The following is a 26,790-nucleotide window of genomic DNA, read 5'->3' as shown; positions in this document are numbered from 1 at the left end:
CTAGTTTGAGCCTATCACGACGAGCGACAAAGTTCACATAGGTTCAAGTTCAACCATTCTACAATAAGAATTCCAGCCCTGTCTCCCAGAGACAAAGTGAGACCCATTTGATTAGCTTTGAACATTTCTGCTGAATAACAATGAATCCAAACCATATAATACAAGCCGCAACCATTTAATACACGTTTTAATGAAGGGACAGAAGCTGGCCCTAACCAGAAGCCTGTAAATGCGGTACTTAACGCAACAATCTGTGGAAGGCATACCATTCATTCAAGCCCCTACCACGCAGCCAGCACAGTCAAGTGTGGGTAATGTGATATTGTGCTTGTGGAACAGCCACTTGGGCAGGCAGATGGCTCGCTATTCAGAGAAATCTGGATTTTACGAGAGCAAACCAATGGAATAGATAAAGAAGAATTGCCCTTTCTCCTGAAGCATAATGAATATATTGATGATGTAACTGTATATGGACACTGTATCTTATAATGTAGGGTATTCAGAATAACTGGAAGACACCAACCTATGCCTATTCAAAAAAAGTCACATCTTTCTTTCATATTAGTGTACTGCATTTATTACTATCATAATCACGAGCTGCATTACAGTCCAGGCGGCAAAGCCGAGGAGCCGTCTGTGCAGGGGATGCCCTTTGTTTTAGCCTAACAAGAATGAGACGCAAAACATCTGTCATGTTTCTCCTCCAATCCAAAATTAATGAGGAGCCCAAGGGAACTTCAGCTTTCTTTGATTGTGTCACTCAGGAGAATACACAGAGTTCAGACAAACCATGCCAATCTAATGAAAAAAAACAACCATACATGACTGTTTATGTTAACTACCAGACATTAGGCGAAAATGGCGACGGCTAAATTAAGATGAATTGGTGTAAAGGGCATTTCACTTTTTCTCACACAACTCGCATTCCTTCAGGTGACGCGTGTCTGCTGTTGTGATGGATGCAATGTTTCCACAATAGCTGATATGATCTTTTGATAGCATATAACAATGAACGAGTCGATTTAATTCAATTCGCGCTTTTAAATGACATAGAAACCAAAGATTGAACAAGATCTGAACTTACCTAAAGGGAATCGATGGAATCGGCTGTAGGATGCAAAGCTCTCATCCACTGAAGCGAAGAAAGTGTTTTGCGCTTTGAGCTCCAGTCACCTACAGATGACAATCGGTGTACATCTTTAAAATAATCCAATAGGTCTACCCTGGTGAGGCTGACACATCACTTTCAAAACTAGATGCGAACTCGGGAAACACCGGTCCCGCCGTGACTCTTACCCTCCGTTGTTGTGGGTAGTAGTGAGCGCTGCAGGGAGGGCGGTGTGTGGACCAGTCCGGTCTGCAGCTGCCAAGGACTGGAAGGGCTTCAACGAGAGGATCGAGTCCCTCAGCGGCCAGCTTGGGGCGGCCACCCCGGTTACCATCGGTACGAATGAAACCAAGCGTAGCATGCCATTCCTCACATACTATATATGGACATATGTACAGGGTCACAAGGGAATATCTTGATTGACATTTCTGATACTAACCAAATTTTCCTATGGGACGAATAAATATGAGCTTCTACGAGATTGTTTACCAAGAAATGGGCCTGAATAGTGATGCTGAATAGTTCACAATTTCAGTAAAAAAAATAAGTCAAAGACCTGATGCAGTATGTTGTTTTTCCAAAGCACATTTGCAGCAGAACAGACAAAAGGCTGTTCACTTGAACGGAGGCATGACTAGTGCTGCTGCATGGCGCTGACACTTTTCCAACATGATGTATTACTGCCCCCAGCTGGAAGGTTTAGGTAATACAATTGTTAATTCTTTTTTTATTAAATAATTCAGTGTACCCGGTGCCATATAGACAGCGGACTGCGTAATACATCCACTTGAACTGTACCAGGACAACGGTGTAAAACATAAACTTGAACTAAACGTGGGCAACTATTAGCCTTAAAGCTAAACTTTCAGAATATTTCCTGCAGAGGCAGGTTGGACTACTGAAATCCAAATTTACAGATTGTGATTACAGAGTTTACAGAGATGATTCATAAACTCAGTCAAGCCGGTCATAAACTTAATATTGACTCTTACAAGACAAACAATAAAATGAAGAATAGCTGATTCACAATTGCAACCAAATATGCGGTAGGCCTACATAATTACAGGTATGAACAGTTTGTATTTCATAGCATGAAATCATTGTTTTCAAATAATTCAGAGGAAAACCTCAAAAGGTTATCCTTCAGATCTCAGTCTCACTTATCGCCAGATTATTTGTTGGAAATGTGTTTTATGAGAGGCTAGCTCATTGTGACTTCATGTATTGCTTAGGCCTATCTCTTGTTGATTTTGAACATCCTTTTCTATTTTAGTTTTGACTGACATCTGAGTGCTGAAATGTCCAAAAACCAACGCAGGGATAATGTTACAGTAGAACAGCGAAAGAATTTTGAGAACCTCAAAATCAAAGTGAACAAAAATACCTCCCTGCTTCCACTTTTGTATCCAGAATGTTATTGAGGTTAACTGGTACCCAGATCTAATTCTACGTTTTAAAACGTTGTGCATTTAAGTCGATATTTGGACCAAGGTCAATCCATAACATTACTAACGCACTACGTGGCTTCAATCTAAAATAAGTTGTTTCATGGTTTGGTTTTCATTTAAAATCAGTTGATCAAGATCTGTCAATGTGCGCATGTGCGCTGCCAGCCGCGTTCTCAAAATTACTTTAACCACGTCCGTCCCAGCCAGGACCATGCCGAAGGAGGCGTGTTCCCTACCTTCATTCCCACTACCTGAGCTGTCTCACCTGGCTGCAAAAATGTCGTGGTTATGAAAAGAGTTTAAAATCCAATCACATTTTTAGTTCTACTCACTAATCCTCATCGAAATGCAAACGCCAGTAAAGGATTCCCCTGTCCATCCGGGATTTTACAGAACTGAAGTTCAGAAAACTACCTGGGACGTCCCGGAGCGATATGAGGCTCTCAAACCGATCGGCTCTGGCGCTTACGGGACAGTTTGGTGAGTTTACTCGCATTTTAAGTGGTAGGCTATCTCTGCGTTTGAAATACTTTTGTTTGTATGTATGACTAAATTGTCTATGAAACCGTAATTTATTTTCTAAATGGCCTTATATGAACCATCTGAAACTAGTATTTTCCCCCGCTCTTTATCTATTTGTGTGTATACCAGTCTGTAACTCACGCATAGCCAAGGACTAGACGTGTTGACCTCTACTAACAACAAGACCCGTTGTGTACGCCGCCAGCTAAAGAGCATGTCGGTACAGGTCCACAGATAAGGGCACTTTAAGAATGTGCTGCATGCAGAGCAAACAATACCGAAAAAATAACAAAACAATGTGCAATAATAGGCCAGAGCTGTTGTTTATTTTAAATTGTCGGTCAGTTTGATGGGAATGCTTTCCTGTAGATCGACTGTCTTTTTCAAAATACATAATTTAACCTTTCTTTCAGGTTTAAACTGAAATGATATTACAATAAAGTCAACCCCTGATTTTTATATGCACATTTCCATAGCTCTGCCCTAGACAAACAGACCAAGGAGAAGGTGGCCATTAAGAAGCTGTATCGACCTTTCCAATCACTTATCCACACCAAAAGAGCCTACAGGGAACTCAGACTGCTGCGCCACATAGAGAACGACAATGTAAGTCCATACACTCAATGCTATCTGGTTTTGATGATGATGAATATTCAATCATCTATCGATTGATCAATCGATCAATCAATGGGTTGATCGGTCAGTCTGTCTGTCTGTGTCTCTGTCTCTCCGTATATCTCTCCATCCATCATGTATGGATCTCTGAGACATACTCAAGGCCAGGCCGCAGCTACAGGGCCTCTCACACACCTGGGCTTGATTCCAAAACTTTTCCCTTGATCCCTTGATCCCTTGATCCCTTGATCCCTCCAGGCCTTGAGTGCCAGCAGGAGCCCGATGAAGGAACGATGTGGGATCGGGACCGGTTGGGGCAGCTGAGCTGCTTCAGCCTCATTATAAGCGTTAATTTTGACTGTTAATGATCCCACCAATCCCGAATTTTAGACTTTTTATGTAGCCAACCACGTTTGTCATATGTGGCTATGTGTGAGATACGGTCGACATAGACTTTTAGTTTGGACGGGTGTCTGATGTTTGTGGATCACCCTCCGTTGAGAAGTATGGATGTGTTTCCCAACAGAATATCATATATGTTGTTGTACAATGGGGTCTATGAAACCCTTTAAGACTGTATCTGTGATAAAAGACGATATAAATACACACACACACACACACACACACACACACACACACACACACACACACACACACACACACACACACACACACACACACACACACACACACACACACGCACTCACACAGTAATGGTTATACTGTGTAGGCCTGGTTTGAGTTTGGTATCCATGCATCAGCAGCAGATCACTAGATCCCTTGTGTCTCTCCTGTGATATCTCAAGGTGATCTCCCTCCTCAACGTCTTCACCCCTGATTCCTCGCTGGAGAAATTCCAGACCTTGTGAGTATAGAGTCAGGCACAACATTCCTTCCCTCGCTGTCAAAGCTTGTTCAGACCTCCTTGAGTGAGCGTCAGGGTATGAGTGTGTGTGTGGTGTGAGAGAGAGAGAGTGATATAATAATAATGTGTGTGTGGGTACCTGTGTGTGCGTGTGTGCGTGTGTTCATGTTGGGATGAGAGGGTATGCGTGTCTGACATTCCACGAGGCAGATGTGTCAGAGCATGTACGCTATGTTTTGATGGAAAGGTTTCGTTTTGCTCTACCAGTTACAACCACATATAACTTCGTTGTAACACATATACTTTATTACTTTTATTATACATGTGTTATTTTAATATCACTCATTACTCTCAGAATCACATTGCTTCATTCAAAGCCTGCTTCTACCTCCCTCCCTCTCTCTCTCTCCCTCTCTCTGTCTGTCTCTCACGCTCCCTGTCTCTCTCCATCTCTTTGTCTGTCTCTCTCGGTCTCCGTCCTTATATCTTCCTCATTTTCTCTTTCTCTCCCTGTCTATCTCCCTGTCTATCTCTCTTTCTCTCTCTCTCTCTCTCTCTCTCTCTCTCTCTCTCTCTCTCTCTCTCTCTCTCTCTCTCTCTCTCTCTCTCTCTCTCTCTCTCTCTCCCTCCCTCTCTCTCCCTGTCTCTCTCTCTCCCTGTCTCCCTCCGTCTCTCCCCCCCCTCTCTCTCTGCCCATAGTTACATGGTAATGCCCTTAGTGGCTCAGGACCTTGGCCACATCATGAAGAAGAGGCGGCTGGCGGATCGCATTGTAATCTACCTGTTCTACCAGCTCCTACGGGGGCTCAAGGTGAGTCCTCTGTGTCTGTACTTCGCTGTGAACAATAGATCTTTAGTCTTCTTTAGCCTTTAATCCGTGGACGTGTTTCTCCCTAGTCTATGTATGCTCAAAGTATCTAATAAGTCATTGGCTCTTTGTCCAGAAATACTTAAAGAATGGGTTTTGTGTGTGTGTGTTTGTGTGTGTGTGTGTGTGTGTGTGTGTGTGTGTGTGTGTGTGTGTGTGTGTGTGTGTGTGTGTGTGTGTGTGTGTGTGTGTGTGTGTGTGTGTGTGTGTGTGTGTGTCTGTGTCTGTGTCTGTGTCTGTGTATGTATGTGTGTTCGGGTGTGTGCGTGTTGGTCTGTCTATCTGTGTGTGTGTGTGTGTGTGTGTGTGTGTGTGTGTGTGTGTGTGTGTGTGTGTGTGTGTGTGTGTGTGTGTGTGTGTGTGTGTGTGTGTGTGTGTGTGTGTGTGTGTGTGTGCGGGTGTTGGTGTGTGTTGGTAACATCTCCCAACCTTTTGTGTTTGCAGTATATCCATTCCGCAGGGATCATCCATCGGGTAAGGGACAGGAGACAGGCTCCAGGCATCAACCTGTTTGGTGTTATCACAACAGATCTACACTGTTTGTATCCCCATACATGATGTGGGTCATGTGCTTGTGTTATTGTTATGTATTAATACACCATATTTTATGTTTTTTTGCTTTCAGGATCTGAAGCCTAATAATCTTGCAGTAAATGAAAATTGTGAATTAAAGGTAAGTTGTGAAGAATGCTGTCTTAAATGTCTAGGCTGTATTCTAAGGTGCTGTCGGTCCGAGTTGAGATTTGGAAAGAGAGAGAAGAGAGAAAAGAGCAGAAGGGAGCAATATTCTGAACCTTACAGTACCAACCCAAAAAGAACATCCCTCCCTCCACTCTCTCGTCCATACGTTTCTCCTCCTTGAGATGTGTTGCATTTCACACACCTGTGATTTACCGGCAAGATGTTTTCCCTGAAATGAACCAATCAGGGAAGAGATGCCCTGATTGTTCTGAAATTTGCGAGGCGCGGTTAAAAATGTATACAGTCTTATGCAGAAAACAGTTATTCTTCTATTTCACTCACTAATAGGTGACGGATTTACAACTAATTACAATCAAATAATAGCTCTTAAATCTTTCCTACATCCCCTATAAGATGTAACATTTGTCCATGTGTCTCCAGATCCTAGACTTTGGCTTGGCCAGACACCAAGAGAGTGAGATGACCGGTTATGTTGTGACTCGCTGGTACCGGGCACCTGAGATCATCTTCAACTGGATGCACTACAGTCAATCTGGTAACCAGTGCTATCTCACTACAGTCAATCTGGTAACCAGTGCTATCTCACTACAGTCAATCTGGTAACCAGTGCTATCTCACTACAGTCAATCTGGTAACCAGTGCTATCTCACTACAGTCAATCTGGTAACCAGTGCTATCTCACTACAGTCAATCTGGTAACCAGTGCTATCTCACTACAGTCAATCTGGTAACCAGTGCTATCTCACTACAGTCAATCTGGTAACCAGTGCTATCTCACTACAGTCAATCTGGTAACCAGTGCTATCTCACTACAGTCAATCTGGTAACCAGTATTATCTCACTACAGTCAATCTGGTAACCAGTGCTATCTCACTACAGTCAATCTGGTAACCAGTGCTATCTCACTACAGTCAATCTGGTAACCAGTGCTATCTCACTACAGTCAATCTGGTAACCAGTGCTTCCTCACTACAGTCAATCTGGTAACCAGTGCTTTCTTACTACAGTCAATCTGCTAACCAGTGCTTCCTCACTACAGTCAATCTGGTAACCAGTAATCCCAACACAGTCACTCTGGTTAACATCACACAGACAATATGGCTCTGTTGATGAAACAATAGATTGCGGTTTGCCAATAGCAATTCTACGATATGTGTCTAATCCTCTGCTCCTTTCCCTTCGATTATTCTTCCCAATTTATAGTTGATGTGTGGTCAGCAGCCTGCATTCTGGCAGAGATGATTACGGGGAAAGTTGTCTTCCCAGGTCATGACAGTATCCTCAAATTCACCAGAATATATATAAATGTGTGTCTGTGTGTGTGTCTATTTGGATTATTATGTATTTCAATATCATTTAAATGAGAGATAATCTGTAAACTCTTGTGTAAAGCATGCATGCGTTAAACCACAGTACTATATCTTATCTGCTTAGTTGATCCTTAACTACCCTGTTCAGGTATTGACCAGCTAAAGAAGATCATGTCGCTGACAGGGACCCCTGCGTCCGCCTTGGTGCAGAAGATGCAGAGCGCAGATGTTGGTTCAGTTTTATTCTCATCCTTTTTAAAGCTTGCTGACTTTACAATTTTTGTATTTTAGTACAATAAGTAATAATGGCGTAAAACGAACCAGTGATGAAGTGATGTTGTTGTTGTCCAGGCGCAGTCATATGTGCAAGGTCTGCCCCTTCAGAAGAAGAAAGTCTTCAGTGAAGTCTTTCCATCCATGGATAAAAAGGGTAACATGCTCCGCTTTAATTATCTACAATGATAAATTATTCAAATTATTTCATAATACATTTTTATTCCATTGTTATATATTTTTTAATTTATTATGTCAGTGTTATCAGTTGATTATTAATAATTCCAAATAAAATTGTATCAATTACAACTACAATTATTATAAAAAAAAATATTATTAAAATTATTAAGAATACAATCATTATTATAATTGTTATGACTACAATGATCAGCAACCATTATTATTGGTTATTAACGGCTTAACACAAGCGAACCCTTGACTCATCCTCTCTTTATCCCTGAAGCTGTGGACCTGCTGGAGGCGATGCTGCTGCTGGACCCGGAGAGCAGGCTGACGGCCGCCCAGGGCCTGTCCCACCCCTACCTGGCCGAGTTCCACGACCCAGAGAGCGAGCCCGGCTCCCAGGCGTACGACGACTCCTTCGAGAGCCTGGAGCTGGACATCGGGGAGTGGAAGAGTGAGTGGAGGCTCGTAGCTGGAGGACAGCCCATTCATCCTCTCGTCTTAGTGGATATACAGTCCATGCTGAACTTCATAAAGGGTTTTACCTGACCTCTGCCGAACAGATGGTATTTTGGAGAACGTTAATATGCGCAGACTAAAGCAACAGGATAGAGCTCTTGCTTGCACTTGATAAATTGTTTGAGTCAACATCCACTGAAGCCATACAGTTTCCTAGATGACAGATGTAAAAAAAAATAATGGTAGCCCTAATTTGCATAGTCTAAATGATCTGCTGAGGGATCATAGCTTTTAGATGTTTTGTATATGTACCAGCTAAATTGTGGCGTTTTAACATTTAAAATAACAGTTACTCTAAATCGATGAATGCATTTTGTGACTGATGTTTGTGCTCTATCCAGGTCTCATTCACATGGAGATTATGACCTTCGATCCTGTCAACCCCAGAAACACAGCGATGTGAGACACCAGCTCAGACGAATCCATGATGAAGTGGCGCCCTCTACTGTCCGAATACAATAACATCATATAGGCCCGTTACTGTCTGAATACAATAACATTATTGACCAATTCCGGTGGCAGCATACTTTAGATTTTAAATATATTTTATTTCAATGAAATCTGAAAGATGTAATAGACAATAGAACAGTCAAAGTACTCAAAGTAAATATATAAAACAAATATTGTGATTAATAAATACGTTTTTTCATATCAAAATAGTGATCAGATTTTGTTTAATTAAGTTGTTGAGAACTGTGATTTTCTGGTCGCAAAGAAAACGGGAGCTCGGAAAGTTTTGCAGTACCCCCTATGGGCCCTAGTGATTCACTAGGGGGGCTTGAGGTATACCTTGAAACAACGTTTTGGAGCATAATAAAACAGGAGTTATGAAGAATAAATAGGAACACAGCAGACATGTAGGTCCTTCTAGAAGGACCTACATGTCTGGTCCTTCTAGATGTGTAGATGTCAATGTAAAAGAGCCGTTATTCACCAACAGCCCTGGACATTTGACCCGATATATATCTGTAGATGTCTAAACTGTGTCTAGCTGTCTAGACCTTTTTCAACAACAACAGCATTGCATCTTACTGCAGATCACTTGTATAGATGTATTCACATGAATTTCTATACATTATATTAACTTTTCTTCCTCCAAAGAGGGGAACAGACATAAGAAGTGACGTTTAAAATTCATGTTCATGTTCAGTTCATGTTCAACTATATAACTTGTGCTGGAGGATATCGTAATTACGCTAGACTTGTGTTTATGTTGCAGTAGCTCTGATCCTTATTCTCTAAGAATTCACCCGACAGGACACAGCCACATTATAACAGTAATTATGCTTTATTGCCATATTCCATTTTTGTCCCATGAAAACCTTTACTTTAGTCTTTGGCTACAACCGAGCATAAAAATAACAAATTAATATAAATGGGAAAAAGTGATTGATCAGCAGGGGGGTAATGTAGCTATCCTACGTTACCCAGCGAAGCTCACTACCATGTCCTTAAGCTAGATAGGAACCAAATCTCTTGAGAAACAACCTATTTACTTACCCGCTTGGCACAAAGAAAATAACCCGCCGAATGCAACGCTGCACTCGATCTCAAGCATCCCAAGAACACACACATGCACGCAGACACACATCGAACGCAGGCACTGCTTCACAATTCAAAGTGGTTGTGAAAGGCATTTTAACACCTAACTATGGAGGTTCTTCCACAGACAGCCTCACCAACCATCAAAGAACTGTAGCATCATGTGCAAAACATTGTCGCCAACCGTCGGCAGCGAGAGTCTCAGGGTTGCTCGTTGTCGTCATGGTTGTTGTTGGGGCCGCCCCCCCTGGGGTCTATATACTGAGGGTGTTCAGCGCTGGCACCAGCGTCACCGGCTCTGGCAGGTTCTGGTTGTGTTCTGGGGCTCCTTTGCTCTGGATGACCTTCTGTCGATGCCTCTCCTCCTGGCGCTTCTTCTTCTCCAACCGCAGCTGCTCCTTCTTCAGCTTGTTTGAAACCTGGGCGTCAGGAAACAGGAAACACCCTCAGCCGGGATCAAAACCAGAGCGCAACACCAAAGTAAAACGACAGATTGCCGAAAACCAAACGCGTTGTTCTTCACTGACAGCTGGCTTCACCGCCATCCCGACTCAAACCTATACACTTTTAAACTTATTTTGACATTTTATTCATGGTATCTTGCGACACACTTATAATTAAAGCAGGAAACAAAGAAAATCAAATGAACGATACTCTGTCCCCCCCATCGCATACCTTGGCTTTCTGCGCGTTGTTGCCCTCTGGTGGCGGCCGGGGGTCACTGCCTGCTGCGGGGGTCCCACTGCAGGCCGAGATGGATCCTGGCTCGGGGTCTAACAGCCACTCAGCGTTGAGGGTGGCTGCGCTCAGCTGCCCGAGGTATTCCTCGTCATCTGCCCCACGGGCAAACACACACAAAGACCCTCAATCACTTATACCAACAACAGGGAAAATCACCAGATTTTCATATGTACCGGCTTTTCGTTGGGTTACAAAAAAGGCGTGGTTTACCGCGTGGACTATTTAGTGGACCGTATCCACCTTGTGAATTTCAGAGGATTCCGACACAGGTCATTGAGGAGTCGGTAAGCGGTAGTGAACAATTATATTTGTTGTGTTGATTGGAGCATATCCAGGATTTCGCTTTGAAAGAGGATGGGGTCAGGATGAGGTCTCCGACCTTTCCAGTTGAGGCGACGCCCTTTGCTTGTGAGCAGTCCACCCTTTCCTTGCTCCTTTGTTTTTTTATTGTTATGGTCGCCTGGTTGCGGTATTTCTCAACAACAAAGTTGACCTATCTATCGTTTAGAAATGAAAGGCTCGATCCTATTTCGGTTTCACCTACACACACACACACACACAAACACACACACACAAGCGGATGTAGCTTGTCAGATCTACATCTTCATTCCTGCTCGTCAGACCGCTAGGATGGGCGTATGTGGTGGCCCTCACCGACGGCTGGGTGCTGATAGGTGCTCAGGATCACGTTGTCCTCATACAGCGGGGGAGAGCGCTCTCCCGCCGTCATCTGACCGTCTCCAAACTGCCGCTGCTGCCCGTCAGCGTTGTGCAGATTCTACGCCGCGTCCGACAGGAAGAACACAGAGCACACACGGGACACGTCAACGGTGGCTCGACGGGGGCGGGGTCAACAACAGAGCTGAACGGGGTTTATACTTTGGTCGACGTCAGATCAAACCGTTTCCCAGATGGGATTGGTGTCACAGTACAAATTAAAGGAAGCAATAGGATAATTAAAAGGTTTAGATGAAAATCAAATATATACCAAATACTCAATGAGTAGTAGCAATGTAAAGGTAAATAGATATAGATTTTTGCACATTGATATTCATATTGATTTTTGTATACAAGGTTATATATAATATTATATAGTAGTCATTGCTGTGTGTGATCAAAACAGCCCAAATCTATTCAGACATTGAGGCTGTATTCTTTCGTTCCAAATACAACAGCAATATTTGCAACAGAAACCTGCATTCAAATCTCAAGGAGATTCGATGGGAGTGCTTGGTGTGTATGTGTGTGTTTGTGCATGTGTGCGCGAGCGTACCTCTATGCGCAGCTGGGCCGGGCTTTCCGAGTTGTCTCCGATGCGGCGGACGCTGTCATAATGGTCGCCGTAGCGATAGGCGATGTGCATCTCTCTGCACGCGTGCTTGTCAACACCTTTGATCTGCACAGAGGAACGCAAAGCAGGCGCTTTACACTCCGGTGCAATGACGCCGAGCGCCACTGCCTCGTGTTCTGTAACCAGCAGACGCCGTCCCTGCCGTCAGCACCACCCACCTCCCAAAGCGGGGTGTTCAGCTGGTGAATGACCACCTTCAGTTCCTGGCTGCGGGCGAAGGCAACAATGGCGTCATTACCGGCAAACGTTCCCGGCTGGGAGAGGTTAGACACTGCGGGCACACAGAACAAAAAACACACAAAATGGATGGGTCAGCAAAACCTTTTCAACCAGGGAGTCGCAGAACCCGACATATCGTTCTCTTCAATCCATCCGGAACAAATTATCTGGCTACTCGAGCCAAATGAAAAGAGGATGTTTTGGATTATAGATGTATGACTTATTAACCAATTCCAAGGTTCACGAAACAGTTCAATAAATGGAGGTGTGATGGCTCCTACAGTGATCTGCGAAGGGGACATCGTCCTCCACAAAGGGCTCAAAGTCCTTCCGATGGGACTTCATGTACTCGACCGTCTCCTGGCGCAGGTTAATGTGTCCCCGGGAGTGGCCCTCCAGCTGGTCCCCCAGAGCTCTGAACAGACAGTTCCTGCATGGGGGGGGGGGGTCACGTGCATAAACGCATTACAAACACAGGACCGGCTTCTTTAACCCACTGGGCCGGTTCACATGTGTGCATTGATCTTCCCAATTCATGTTTCTATCCTCTATGAAGGTCTGAGAACCATTCGATTCATGATGTATCGTGTCCTAATTGAAACCTACCAAAAGTCAATGGTGGAGCGATATGACCATTTAGGAGGTAGAAATTAATTCAGGGTTACAGACATTTTCCCTCTGGTTGAGGATAGGCCCTACTCCGCACCCGGCGCCCAAAGTTTAACGTATTTTATAAACTTTTAATGCGCAGTGAAAAGAACCGTAGAGAAGAAAAAGGCGCATCACGAGCAGTTTCAGTATCTGATCGCTAAACATTGTAGACAGAACCTTAACGGTAGGCATCTTGAGCAAACTACTACAACTATTACTACTACTACTACTACTACTACTTTTACAGTACCACTCTCTCACCCATCTCCAGGTATCTCTCTCAGCTTCAGGCCCAGGCTCTGCAGCTGATTGGAGAAGCTGACAAACTCTTCCCCATCATCGGCGTCCTGGGGGCGGTTCTTGCGGTCTTTGGCGATGGCACGCCGGGCTGCCCGCCCGTCTCTCTTGCGCTCCACGTCGCCTTTCTTGTTGCCGCGGGCCGGTTTGACCACCTGCTTCCTCGACATGGCGGCCAAACTGGTTGTTGCCGCCTACTGTAGAAGAATGAACGCAACCTCATTAACGATGTGTTTGGACCATTTGTAGATCGCTCAAGGCTTCTCCAATGCAACCAAAAGAAGAGGAAGACACATTTTGGGGGAATTAGATTGCAGATGTTGTACGAGGTCAATGTGCAGCCCACCTACTAGTCACACATAGTCAGTAGTAATTAGTGGTTAGTTAGCAGAACAGGTTGTGTCAGTCCAAAAAGCACCGGCCATCAGCCAATGGTGGGTAGACTTATACTCTTTGGCAGGTAAAGACAACTTTAAAAGGTTAATTTTGGAACCTCAATCAGAGGTTTCGCCTTTCGATCCTGGGGTTGGCGGTTCGAACCCTACTGCGGTGAGTTGACGACCGTTAGTTACGTTTGGGAATAATTAGGGTTGGTTGGAGCTGCATCGACACAAGTGTGTCTTGTGTAGTAGTAATATGGCTCCTTAACTTATACACCTGTCTCCATCATCACACTGACCAATCCACAAAGTATAGATTCCATTTCTAATATTAACAAGGAGTACAATTCGTAACAAAAAAATACATTTCGCGTGATGAAAAACAAAAAATGTTGTATGAGGTCTGAGCTAGTTAATAAACAAGTTCGTTTTAATGTTTTGAATAATAAAGTGAGTTAAGCTGAGCATTCAAAACCCAGTTGTTTCATACGGTCTTTACGTGGAGCTGTCTCTTACTTACTCCCTGTTCGGTGCTTCTCTCCTTGTCCAATGGACAGCTTGGCAACTTCAGATTTCCTTCCACGTCTTTGAATTTCATCAGTGAACGAACCTGCGTGCCCTTTGTTGGGTTAGTTTGGGTTTTATATTGTGAAATTGTGAATATTTCCCTTGGTGGAAGAAGTCGAGGGCAAACCTGCCAATGAATTTATGGGCATGTAGCAACTTGCTAACATCTGCAGCTAGCTTCCTAAATTGTTATATTAATCAAATGTACATGCATCGTATGCCAATTAAAAATGCAATTTCCAGAACTAAGTTGATGAGGATTTTTGACCAAGCGCAAACGCATTACTTACATGTACTATTTCTTTGAAATCCCTAAGATATCGCTTTTGTTTTGGCGAAGGCAAAATAAATTCGCTTTACTCTTCGTTTTGTTTACAAATCCACTTCCGCATAATGTAGTTTACGTCATATGGTACGGAACCTCGATAAGCCCAAACCAATTTGCGCAGTCAGTGACATCTGCTGGCTTGTTACAGCAATTTTAGTTAGGCAATTATGTAGAGATATGCTCAAGGCCATGTCATTTTTGAAGTAGACTTATTATTCATATCTACCATTTCAAGGAAGATACTACTATGGACAACCCAACAATGGACTTCTTATAAAAAGAGTAACCCTCATCCACACATCTGGCTGTAAGGCCATAGACTGTAAAGTATATAGGTAAAAGTTTTGACTTAATTCAGAATTCAAAATTCCCCCAAGGGTTGGTTTGATATATTCCGTTGTGCTCCAATTCCTGCCATATTTGTGACACAGAAAAATGTAAATGTGCTCAACAATATTTCAAACAAAATGTTTAAAATATATATGTATGCTTTATTAAAAAATATGTGTTTCAACATTGCAGTTGCAGTTAATTGACCAGTACCAATTTATACACACAATATGTTGTACTGGGCCACCCAGAGCGTGTAAACAGCTGTTCGCCAATTAGTCCGCTCTCCGAGGTGCTGAAACAGTAGCCTATGCCATCACACAATACCAGTTTAAACCATGAGTTCACTGTCATTTCTACAAATATAATATCCTTTATTCAGCGAACCATTTGGCAATGACGTCCAGTGTTCAGAGGTAATGGGTCTATTCGACGAATTACCCGGGACATATGAACTGAAATGGGGCCCGGACAAATGGCGCAGAATCAGAGAGTGCACCGTCTTGTGAAGGCTGATGAATGCACAACTGATCGAGGAAGCAAGTAAACATTGATTGAAACCAAATTCTCATATTGGTCATCAAGAAAAAAAGATGACAAGCTCAGTGCTATAAAGACAGCCTCGAGTACACGAATTCGGTCGTGAGCTCTTGTCGTACGCTGCAGGAGATCGCAGCCCGAGTGGGAGGGGATGTGGAAGCTGGATGCTGGGAGACAAGATGGGATTATGATGTCTGGTTTCGGGAGTGGAAGCACCTACCGATGCTCGTGTGGACTGAACGGGGGCTGAAGGGTGGGTCTGTGTGTCCATTGGATGCGCTGTAGGGCTCGACGCTGGATGATCTGATGCTGCATGGGCGCATTGTGATATGGGACCGAGAGAGCGATCGTTTTGAAACACCGAGGCTATACACTACACTCCGATGGATTCCAGGAGACCGTGAAGGGAAACTCTTCAGAATAAATACGAGCAAAAAACGCCGAGGCTCGAGGAACTTGGAAAGGGGGCGTGGCCTACATCTACCCGGGGAACACCAGTGGGGGATTTTTTTTTTATAGCCCTATATAGGCCTTATATGTGTGTGCGTGTTTGTGTGTGAATGTGTGTATGTGTTTGTGTGTTATCCAGAGGAGCTAATCGGTTGAAAAACGTAACCGGAAAGATACCTCTGCATCAGTAATTAGGACACAGGACACATCGATACCCGCAACCCGGATCCGCCAAACCCCGGCCCGCTGGAGCCTCCGCAGGTACCAGAGCCGGTCTGCGCTATCGACTCGACAGATATCTGGAATAGGTGTTGGGAAGAAGGCCGTTGAGGAGCTATCTTGTCTTGTGGAACGCGGCTGAGGACGGTGGGAGAGACAGGGCCGGCTGGAGCCCACCTCGTGTGCCGTGTTGCTGCACCCCAGCCCGGGCAGTCAAAGGACCGGGGGCCAGGTGCGGTATAAGGCCGCCTCGATGAGCGTCTCATCCCGGGACAGCGCACCTCGAGCCCGACCGGAGCGTCCACAGCGCCGCGGATAGAGGAGGGCGACACGAACAGCGGCCGGTTCAGGAGTTTTAATGCATATGATCACAACCACCATGATTTTTATGATTCTTGGTGCTTCGATTGTGATGGTAAGCCATACACACTATTATATATATGTCTTTCTCAATATTTTCATTGAAACAGTTTCCTTCCATTTGCTGAAATAAATAAGAATGTAATATAATCATGTCACCAATAGGCCTACATATGCCATAAATATAGAATAGAACCATCTCTAAAAATCAGAGCCAGCCTACAATCAGACATGTATAATTAGGTTACTTCATATTTAATTACCTGCTGTAACAAGTAGGTTATAAACTGTTTATCTGAGGATCAGGACCGGTTTTCTCATATAAATATATAGGGCTGGATATAAAACCAGTGATGTGTTGTTTAGTCTACGGATCGACATGTCCCGACTGACAGGAATGGTTGTTTGCAGGCAGTAGCCTGTTTAATGGACATGAACGCGCTACTGGACCGCTTTCACAACTACATCTTACCGCATCTCCGGGGGGAAGACCGCGTCTGTCACTGCAACTGTGGAAGGTAAACGCCACCTCCATCGTTTGGCCTAATATTTTCATTAGACAGTGTGTGTGTGTGTGTGTGTGTGTGTGTGTGTGTGTGTGTGTGTGTGTGTGTGTGTGTGTGTGTGTGTGTGTGTGTGTGTGTGTGTGTGTGTGTGTGTGTGTGTGTGTGTGTGCGTGCGTGCGTGCGTGCGTGCGTGTGTGTGTGTGTGCGTGCGTGCGTGTGTGCACGCGTGTGCGTTCGCGTATGCGCGTGGGTCCTTGACCGTGTGTGTGTGTGTGTGTGTGTGTGTGTGTGTGTGTGTGTGTGTGTGTGTGTGTGTGTGTGTGTGTGTGCGTGTGCGTGCCTGTGTGCGTGTGTGTGTGTGTGTGTGTGTGTGTGTGTGTGTGTGTGTGTGTGTGTGTGTGTATGTGTGTGTGTGTGTGTGTGTGTGGGCAGCAGCGGCAAATCGCGCCGTTGTTTTGCTTGTCAAACCTTAATGTGCTCAATGGGCCCAACGAAGATTTCGAGCGATTAATCTAAGGAATGGTGCCCCGGTATTTGCATCAAATGACTCGAGATGCTGCTAAACTGTTGTCAGCGTAGGAGCCGATTATTTGTGGTGGTGGCGTCGGCCTATTGGTCTCCAGTATGTCTCGGTATTTACCAGGGCAGATTTGGGGTCCGCTGCATACGAAACGGTGTTGAAGCCACATAAATACATTATGTCGATTTAAAAAGCTCCTGAATTATTTGCTTTGGCATTTTACAGTGTATAGGCGTAGTTGGTTATTGCCAAACGATACAGGTTTTAATGGTGTCTTGAGTTGTCCGTTTTGGAAACTGACTTTATTGAAAACGATTTGTTTGTGCCGAAAGGTGAATTTATGCCATTATTCAGTACGATTATCAGCATTCATTTGCATCAAGAACAGTTTAGTTACAGGGCCAATGTAACTCAGTGGATCTGGACTGGGATTGTTTGTTAAGTCAGAGATGGTCAATAAAGTTCCCTTTATAACCCATACCCCAATAGGAGACTGTTTCAGAGCAGCCTGAGTGATCTGCTTTCTAAGCCTGGTCAGAGCTGATCATAAGGTCTCACTTTGTTAGCGTTTATGAGGGCATGACGGAAACAGAATTTGTAAGGAATTTAAATCCATATGTTGTATACTGCAAGTGCATTTGTTAAGTGTTTTAAAGTGCTCGCTTTCACACTAAGTGTGACCGAGTGTTTGTTTTGGACAATATACACAACACGAGACTATTGATGCAAATGCACAGAATGTATCAAATCTATGTCACACCGCCCCCCGTTTGTAACTCAAGCAGCTCTTTGATTGATGTCCGAAATTTCACAATCGACCCGACATCATCTTCTCTGCTTGCGGACTTAAGTGTGCAATAATGCAACTCTCTTTAGGAATGATAATAATACCATCACAAATGGTTGCAGATGTCTGGAACAGCTACTGTATCGACTCCAACCCCTCTTCCCTGTTTTCAGGTCATTGTCTAGTGATGCAGACATTCACTGACCTGAAAAGTTAGAGACGGTCATTCCGTAAGACAGCAATGTGTGGCTGAGACTAAGAGCTCCGCGGTACACCCAGAACTGAGAATCCCATCAAGGCAGCTTTAATCAAACTAGAATCAAACACACACACACACACACACACACACACACACACACACACACACACACACACACACACACACACACACACACACACACACACACACACACACACACACACACACACACACACACACACACACACACACACACACACACACACACACACACAAACCTTTGTCTTCCTCAGTCATTGTCGTCGTTAATTTGGGGTTGAATTACTCAGTGATTACAGAGATTATTTTCAGAGAAGGTGTTGCATTAGGCAGGTTTTTAAAACATAGATGATACTGTTCGGTATAGTAAGATGAGATGGTAAACCATTGTTTCATTATGCTGGCCAAAATGATGCTAGGGTGAAGATGGGGTTTGTTTGAATGAGTTCACAGCTAAATTAGAATGGTGGTTGGAGCAGGTGGTTCCCATTGTTTTATCATTCCCTACATGTGTTTCTCCTCCTTACACTTATGTTTGATACTGAATTTCTGAAGTAGGTCTACTTAATGCTTTCGCTCTTGAGATTCTGTACCACAAAGATACAAAATGTGAAGGGTTGGATCTTAAAGCAACCATATGGTAATATTTTATCTTTTGGCTTATGTCATGTTGTTACTAGTTTGGAGTGGGAGGATAGTTTTGATTTGGATTTATAATTCAGAAGAGAAACCATCCAGATAGTTGTGCAAAGAGGAGCACCCATTTTTTTCCTCCAGGGTATTCATCACCTGGCTCGGAATGGTTCGCAGTAACAAAATTATGTTTTCAATGTGCCTAATCACACATCATCAGGGGTCACAAGCCCGCCCATTATCATTACTACACCTTAACTGGAGTTGCGTTTTGTATTTTGACCCAACCCATAATAACCAGCGTTGGCCTTTCTCCGTCTCCTCTCTCTAGACATCACGTTCACTATGTGATCCCGTACGACGGCGATCACTCGTTGGTGGACTCCTCGGAGAACTACTTTGTGAGTGACAGCGTGACCAAGCAGGAGATGGACTTAATGCTGGGCTTGCTGCTGGGCTTCTGCATCAGTTGGCTGCTGCTGTGGATGGACGGGCTGCTCCACTGCGCCGTGCGAGCATGGAGAGCTAGCCGCTACTACGGTAAGCTAGCGCATTCTCCTCCCACACGTTGTCCACCTCCTCCACGCCAAACCAGTTTCCTTTGAACTAATAGCATATTATTACCAGATAGCACTATTTTAGATATGGAATTATTTGAGGTATTGCTGAGTCGGGAACTTATACTATCACCATATAGCATAATTATTACTACTAATGGCCCAGGAGTTTAAAATAGAAGTAGCTGAGGCATACATCTGTTCCTTCTCATAACCTAATTGATCAGCAATAATCAATGTATAAAATATTAAAACAACCCTAGGGCTTCATGTACCCTAAGTGTTAATTTACCCCCTGGGTTCATCTCCCCCAGGGTTCAGGTTCTTCTGGGTTCACATACCCCGGTTGGCAACCACTTTGCATACAAAGAATCAGCTTGGTGGATCGTAGACGGGGAATAGGAATAGTCAAAGCCAGCTTATTACCAATGAATGAAACATAAGAGCTGTAATGTTAAGCTTTATATTGTCTTACTATTAAATTACTGAAAATAATAAAATATGTGATTACTGATATATATCATTTTATGATTAGAATGTGATTATTATAATGTAATTATAGCCAGTGTAAGGTAGTTGTGATTCTGTTTTCTAGACAGATTTAAAGAACTTAATCTGCAACCAAACCAGCCACAGTCGGTGCCATCTATAAGGATCAACCGTATAGTATCAATAGACATTTGTGCTTATATGTCAGTAAAAGTAATTAGTCTGAAAGCGCCTTTAACTGGACTTTGAGATGCAGAGCTGCAAACTGCCAGAAGTAGAGTTGAAAGAAAGTCCTTTTGTTTAATCAATGCGAGAGAGAGAGAGATAGAGACTTGAGGTTTTCAGTGAAGACACAGATATATGTGGCATCTTTGAATTATAGCCAGATTATTAACACATGCATTTTTGGGGATGTGATTGGATGTGATGAGATCTTTGTCGAGAGATCTCCTTGGTCATAATAATCTACAAATATAGTGATATTTGGTTTCAGATCAGGCTCAATAGTCACAAACCGAATATTTTAATTTCTTATTTCAAATAAAAGCATATAAATTAACAATTTATGTTAAGCAATGACATATATTTGATGGGCTTGAATAAACATTTGAAATGTTATATATATGTATATATATATATATATATATAAATTAATATAATATTAACAAAGTGTATGCATGCTATCTCTGGGGCCGTATTCACAAAGCATTTTATCTTACCGCTAGGAGTGCTCCTAACTCGCGCTAAAACATTTTACGTAGGAGTTTTTTCTTAAAAGTCATTCACAAAGCCGCTGAGACCTACTCTTACTAAGGATAAATCACAAAGAGTGAACTAAGAGTGACGCGCCGTTGCTATGGATTACGTCAATTCTCGTGCACGAGTTTAGAAGCTGTCAGTTCGGTGATTGGTTGTTCAGACGAGCCCACTGAATCACCGAAAAACAAGGAAATAGCCTAGGCTAGAAATTAATTCCTATTAAGTAGTTATTGTGCAGTTAGCAGAATACACGCATGATGACAATTTTGTGCAGACCACGATAATGACGTTGTAGCCTGCACGTTCAAGAGAGAGAGAAAGCAAACAATAAAAATACCTAAAATCTAAAAGAAAATAAATGTTACGAACTACCCAAGTGTTGACTGATTTGTGCCAAGGTGTTTACCTAAAATGTGTTTTCAAAGTGATCCCTAAATGCCTGTCCACTCGGTTCCACACGGCCAAATTCCTTGTAATGTTGATCGCCATCATCATCATCATCATCGTCTGGCTGTGGAATGTTCCTCCGCTTGCAGAGGTTGTGTAGAATGGCACATACAGTGAGCTGTGCTTGCCCTCTCTGGGGTGAGGCGTATTTCGCCGTGGAGGACATGAAACCGACGTTTCATCTGCCCAATTCCTCTCTCCACAACATTTCGTGTATGTTTGTGTGCTCGCAAAGAGACAATACGATGTGTTTTACGCATAGGACTAAGCGTAATCTGCGTAATCACTTACATTTAACTGTGCTCCCGGTTGTGGATTGAGGTAGGGTGTCTAGAGCCACGTCTTGCATGGATAGTCACTGTCACCCAGCAAGTGACACCCAACTGGTACATCTCAAAAAGCTGCCTCAGACCGCTCACCATTAAAATGCGCGAATCATGGGTAGCTGAAGATCCAGGCCACTTTGCAACAACATCCAGTAGGCTATGTTAAAATTTGCATCAAAAACAACCTGCGTGTTGATGGAATGCACTTTCTTCCTATTGACGAACACGTCCTCGTCTTTTGATGGCGCAATTATTTTTTATTTTTTATAAGTTATATATATTTTTTTATAACTTATAATTTTTATAACATTTTATTTCGGGACTAATCGGATTATTCCTGTTAGTCGGGGATGTTATTGCATCGCGCATTAACGCCACAATAAGTTGAATACCCTAACATTTCGTCTCGCAGGCATTTTAAGATTCTTTGTGAATAGGTCTTACTGAGTTAGGAGTCCTCTTGAGGACTTTTAAGCTCTCCTAGACTTAGGTGCTACTTTTAGTCCTAAAATACTTTGTGAATTGCTCTTAGTGAAAAAAGTTAGGAGTCCTAAATTTAAGAGTGACACGCCCATTATTTTTAGGAGTTACTCCTAAATTCGCCAGTTAGGACCTACTTTTAGCCCTAAGATCCTTTGTGAATACGGCCCCTGATCCTCATATATACGGAAGCTGAATCTCTCTCTATATGAATGCTAGGGAGAGCTATAACCATTCCTGATGTATAAACCCTGAATATTCTAGGTGCCTTAACTCTTGAATGTGAAGCACTCAGTGGCATCAGGCACATCCTGCAGGCTGCTCACCAGACACTGGCCTCGATGTGAGAAACTAGCTTGGGAAAGCTATTCTTGGTTTCACCCAATAATCAAGTTTTGAAGCCATAGGGTGGATGGTGTTGGTGTGTTATTCGAAAGCATTGTTTTATAAAGAGAGGCTGAGAGAGACAGAGAAGTAGACAGAGAAAGAGACTGAGAGAGGAGAGAGACAGAGGCAGATAATGAGACAGTGTGTGTGTGTGTGTGTGTGTGTGTGTGTGTGTGTGTGTGTGTGTGTGTGTGTGTGTGTGTGTGTGTGTGTGTGTGTGTGTGTGTGTGTGTGTGTGTGTGTGTGTGTGTGTGTGTGTGTATTGGATGTGCTGCTGTGGCTGGGTCAGGTTTGTTCAGTCCTCTATTGCTGGTGTGTATGTGTGTGTGTGTGTGTGTGTGTGTGTGTGTGTGTGTGTGTGTGTGTGTGTGTGTGTGTGTGTGTGTGTGTGTGTGTGTGTGTGTGTGTGTGTGTGTGTGTGTTGGATGTGATGTGAAGGTGAGGCTGGGGGGGATATGCTGTCATAGACACACACACTCACACATACCCTTCTCCAAAGCTATAAATAGAAAGCCCATCTGTACGCGTACACACACGCCGACACACACGCGCCAACACACACATACACTCTAACACACACAAGCACACACACAGAGAGGATATTCCTGATGCCATTTATGGAGCTCCACCCCTTCCCCCCTTGGGAAGTGTATTTCTGGACATCTACCCTATTCAATAAAAACGTCAGGAAGCTGGAAAATAACGTCTTTCATTCTTGTTTTTCATTTAAATCCTGTATCACCTGATTAGATCAATACAGCCATTGTATTGTAAGAGTTGACCTCATGATTTAAATCTTTATTCCTCCATCCTCCACCTTCTTCCCCCTCTCACTACAGATACCCTTCAGAGGAGAAGCTATAAATAACCCACCCCCACTGCTCGGCTTCAACCCTTCCCCCACCTCCCTCACCCTCCCACACCCTCCCCCGAACTCCCCCGTCCTCCAACTAGCAGAGATCCGTCAGCTGGGTTTAGAATGGATGCTACGCGGTTCGCTGTCTCCAGCCACGCGCAGCCATTCATGTTTTGGTGTTGTTCCGTCAGTCCTGGTTTCCTGACGACCGGGGCCTCCCACTACGCTACCGGCAGCGTGAGGAATCAAATATAGAACCACCGAGAGCAGAAAACATCGCAATAAGGCGTTTGGCACGTGGGGAGTCAGTGTTGATTATCGCACTGTATCAGCACTGAGTCCATTCAGTGTTTGCGCGATACATCGAAAAGTGTGTTTTGTCTGAAGTAGAGCCGTGAAGGGAACCTCTCAGTGATCCACGTGCGTGCGCCAGAAGTCAAGGGCATGCGGGGAAGAATGAAGGGCGTTGAGGCCACTCTGCCTCCTCATCGCATTATTGACCGCGTCCAATCTTTACCTTGTATACGTCACTCTGTGTTGGGCGCAGAACGCATCTGCTGCCTCACTTCCCAGAATTAAAAGTCGTTAAAGCCAAGATAAACCTGGTGTCCTGAAGACTTATATAGACTGGCTCTTTTGTCAAGCACGTCAGAGAATGGGCAGTGTCACAGCTGTTAAAAGATAGGCCTTACTTAAATATATATATATATATATATATATATATATATATATATATATATATATATATATATATATATATATATATATATATATATAAATTATATATAAATGTCTAGATATGAATATATTAATCTATGAATAAAATCGAAAGTTTATGCGTTGCTTTATTTTAATGAATGCATAATTAACCCAACTCTTCCCCCCCCCCAGACACCCCCTCCTGGTCGTGGCTCCCCCAGTTCTGCAACCTGCGGGACCTGAGGCGTCGCTCCCAACACCGGCAGCTCGAGGACTCCAGTGGCAACATGGTGCACATCAAGCAGAAGCTCTACCACAACGGCCACCCCAGCCCCCGCCACCTCTGAATCTGAAACGCCCCAAGGACTCAAGTAAAATACATTCCCCCTCCCCCCACTCCCTATCCCGCCCACCTGAAAATACTTCCTCCCTTCTCCCATTTTAAGTCCCTGAAACTGCTCCATTGCCAACAGATGCCTCAGATCCTGGAGAAAACTGTCCTGCTCTACCACTTGTACGACCACTTGTACGACCACTAGTGCTATCACTGGTAGGACGCACTAGTGCTACCACTAGCACGGTCAATTGTACGACAACTAGTGCTATCACTGGTACGACCACTGGTACGACCACTGGTGCTAACATTAGTGCCACCACTAGTGCTAGCACTTGTGCTACCACTATTGCTAGCACTTGTGCTACCACTATTGCTAGCACTTTTGCTACCACTATTGCTAGCATTTGTAAGACCACTAGTGCTAGCACTTGAAGACCACTAGTGCTAGCACTTGTAAGACCACTAGTGCTAGCACCTGTCAACCCCTAGTGTTACCACTATCGCCAGCACTTGTGAGACCACTAGTGCTAGCACTGGTGCGACCACTTGTGCTAGCACTTGTGCGACCACTAGTGCTAGCACTTGTCAACCACTAGTGTGACCACTAGTACGACCACTAGTGCTCCAACTAGTGCGAACACTTGTGCGACCACTAGTGCTACCACTTGTAAGACCACTAGTGCTACCACTTGTCAACCAATAGTGCAAACACTTGTGCGACCACTAGTGAGACCACTAGTGCTACCACTAGTGCGACCACTGGTGCTACCACTGGTGCTACCAATACTGCGACCACTTGTAAGACCACTAGTGCGACCACTTGTAAGACCACTATTGCTGGTCATACCACTTGTACTTGTGTAACCCTGACACCCACTAATGGCCCCCGTCCCGTCATAACGTGACTTTCTTAGGACAAAGAAGATAAAAAGGAAACCTGCCAAACAACACTCCACTAAATGTCCCGGAAGTTTGAAACGGACGTGAACCAGGAGGGTCCATGTTTAATCTTGTGTTACGTCCATGTGAACCGCTGTGGGGGGAAGGGAGGAGGAAGAAAAGAACAAAAAAAATAAATTAAGGTTATTTTTTTTCCTGTATAGAGAGACATTTTGTGTGTTTATTGTTCAACTTGGCATGCTCTTTTAGAACAGGGTAAGATGTGGGTGTAGTTTGTAAAATGGCGCCGTGAGAATGGAGTGTCATGCGTTCTTTCTCTTTTCTCTATGAGTGGGTTGGGGGGGAGGGGGAGGGGGGGGGGCTGAATATTTTTGTGATGAAATGGTTAGATTGCTGCTTCTGTAAATACTTATACATATTGGGTACGGGGGATTCCTCAACGGGTGCGTGTGTGGGGAGGAGGACGTTTTTGTCTTGGTAGTTTACAGATAGAAACCTATTTGGAAGTTAATTGACTTGTGAATGGCGGTACCAATAATGATCTGAACTGGAGCACATGTCTGGTTACAAACTAGATGTAAACCATTTGATTTCTGCAACTACAAAAAAAAGAGAACAAAACACTGGTTGATTCGCTTTGTTACTTTGTCAATTCAATGAATGTACTACTTTTCTTTGTTGTAAATATGTGCGTGGGAGTGGAGCCCTAGCTCTGGGGTCAGGGTTTTCCTTGCCGTTCTCTTCGGCCCGACAAGACGGAACTGATCTGTCCTTCTCTCTGTCCTTGTTGTCAGTGCTGTTTTTATTTTTCATGATTGATGACAGTTTTGATGCACCCAATTCCTTCAAAGCTATCAGGAGCAACCAGCCTATCCGCGCAAGGAACCCTGACCCAAGCCCCGCCTCCTCTCTGTCCAGACATTGCTGTTGTGAGGATGAAATGTCTGTTTTATTAAAAGTGCCGTTGAAGCACATCAGTGAGCCCTGATGCTTGTGTCACTCAAAACATGAGGTCTAACAGAACCCCGGGCTGCTGCCAATATCCATATTCACAACCTTTTGATCACACACAAGGCTCATTTCAATACTATAGCATTTATTGATTTACACATTTTGTAAACGTATTATATCTAAGGGATATGTAAAATGGCATTTGTACATTTATATATATTTTTGCAATGAGCCAATCCTTGAATTTAAACCTACTAGTGTCAAATGGCTTCAAAAGCCCACATTTAAATATCAGTATGGACCCCTGGACTCTAGTTCTTTGCCTTCTCCAGTAATCCTCAGCTGAGAAACATTGGTAGGGCTTTCAAGCTGCATGTGTTTAAAGCACATCATCCCACTAGCAACCGTTACAATTCCTAGATGTTATGTTTCGCCACCAGCAAGATTCATTCCAGTGAGTTCCGCTCAGTGTTGCTGTAGTTGACAGCTTAAATGTTATTTTTATTGTACAAGACTTCCAACATTCAGAG

General features: G+C 43.8%; 4 protein-coding genes across 8 annotated transcripts in view; 2 read left to right on the top strand and 2 right to left on the bottom strand.

Moving 5' to 3' along the window:
• Positions 1-1,462, bottom strand: part of LOC130385703 (plexin-B1-like) — a 44,464-nt gene extending 43,002 nt beyond the window's left edge. The window contains exon 1 of the mRNA XM_056594356.1: positions 1,085-1,462. The gene's annotated coding sequence lies outside the window, so the exon portion shown is untranslated. The remainder of the gene's footprint in view (positions 1-1,084) is intronic.
• A 1,292-nt stretch (positions 1,463-2,754) lies between these two features.
• On the top strand, positions 2,755-9,537 carry zgc:171775 (STKc_p38 domain-containing protein). Of its 2 annotated transcripts, XM_056594668.1 has the most exons (12): positions 2,755-3,036; positions 3,555-3,684; positions 4,500-4,558; positions 5,258-5,369; positions 5,871-5,900; positions 6,052-6,099; positions 6,549-6,663; positions 7,332-7,403; positions 7,587-7,666; positions 7,790-7,868; positions 8,175-8,348; positions 8,755-9,535. In XM_056594668.1, exons 1-12 carry the CDS (start codon positions 2,903-2,905, stop codon positions 8,814-8,816), a joined length of 1,095 nt encoding a protein of 364 aa, XP_056450643.1. In that variant the 5' UTR covers positions 2,755-2,902; the 3' UTR covers positions 8,817-9,535. The 2 variants fall into 2 exon arrangements, with proteins under 2 accessions (XP_056450643.1, XP_056450644.1); XM_056594669.1 differs by lacking the exon at positions 7,332-7,403 and having other exon boundaries at positions 8,755-9,537.
• otud3 (OTU deubiquitinase 3) lies at positions 9,424-14,563 on the bottom strand. 4 transcript variants are annotated; one of them, XM_056594671.1, is made up of 9 exons: positions 14,452-14,563; positions 14,115-14,204; positions 13,179-13,411; positions 12,548-12,696; positions 12,206-12,318; positions 11,970-12,092; positions 11,351-11,474; positions 10,631-10,788; positions 9,424-10,374 (listed from the first exon to the last, which is right to left on the bottom strand). In XM_056594671.1, exons 3-9 carry the CDS (start codon positions 13,382-13,384, stop codon positions 10,210-10,212), a joined length of 1,038 nt encoding a protein of 345 aa, XP_056450646.1. In that variant the 5' UTR covers positions 13,385-13,411; positions 14,115-14,204; positions 14,452-14,563; the 3' UTR covers positions 9,424-10,209. The 4 variants fall into 4 exon arrangements, with proteins under 4 accessions (XP_056450646.1, XP_056450647.1, XP_056450648.1 ...); XM_056594672.1 differs by having other exon boundaries at positions 14,115-14,213; positions 14,452-14,554; XM_056594673.1 differs by lacking the exon at positions 14,115-14,204.
• Positions 14,564-16,386: 1,823 nt separating this feature from the next.
• On the top strand, positions 16,387-24,419 carry tmem240a (transmembrane protein 240a). The gene is made up of 4 exons (XM_056595159.1): positions 16,387-16,443; positions 16,800-16,906; positions 19,404-19,612; positions 24,265-24,419. The coding sequence occupies exons 1-4, from the start codon at positions 16,387-16,389 to the stop codon at positions 24,417-24,419; spliced, it is 528 nt and encodes a 175-aa protein (XP_056451134.1).
• Positions 24,420-26,790: the final 2,371 nt, after the last annotated feature.

The sequence above is a fragment of the Gadus chalcogrammus genome, chromosome 7 (assembly GCF_026213295.1).
Source record: "Gadus chalcogrammus isolate NIFS_2021 chromosome 7, NIFS_Gcha_1.0, whole genome shotgun sequence".
NCBI classification, from domain to species: domain Eukaryota; kingdom Metazoa; phylum Chordata; class Actinopteri; order Gadiformes; family Gadidae; genus Gadus; species Gadus chalcogrammus.
This window is presented reverse-complemented; position numbering and strand designations above follow the sequence as displayed.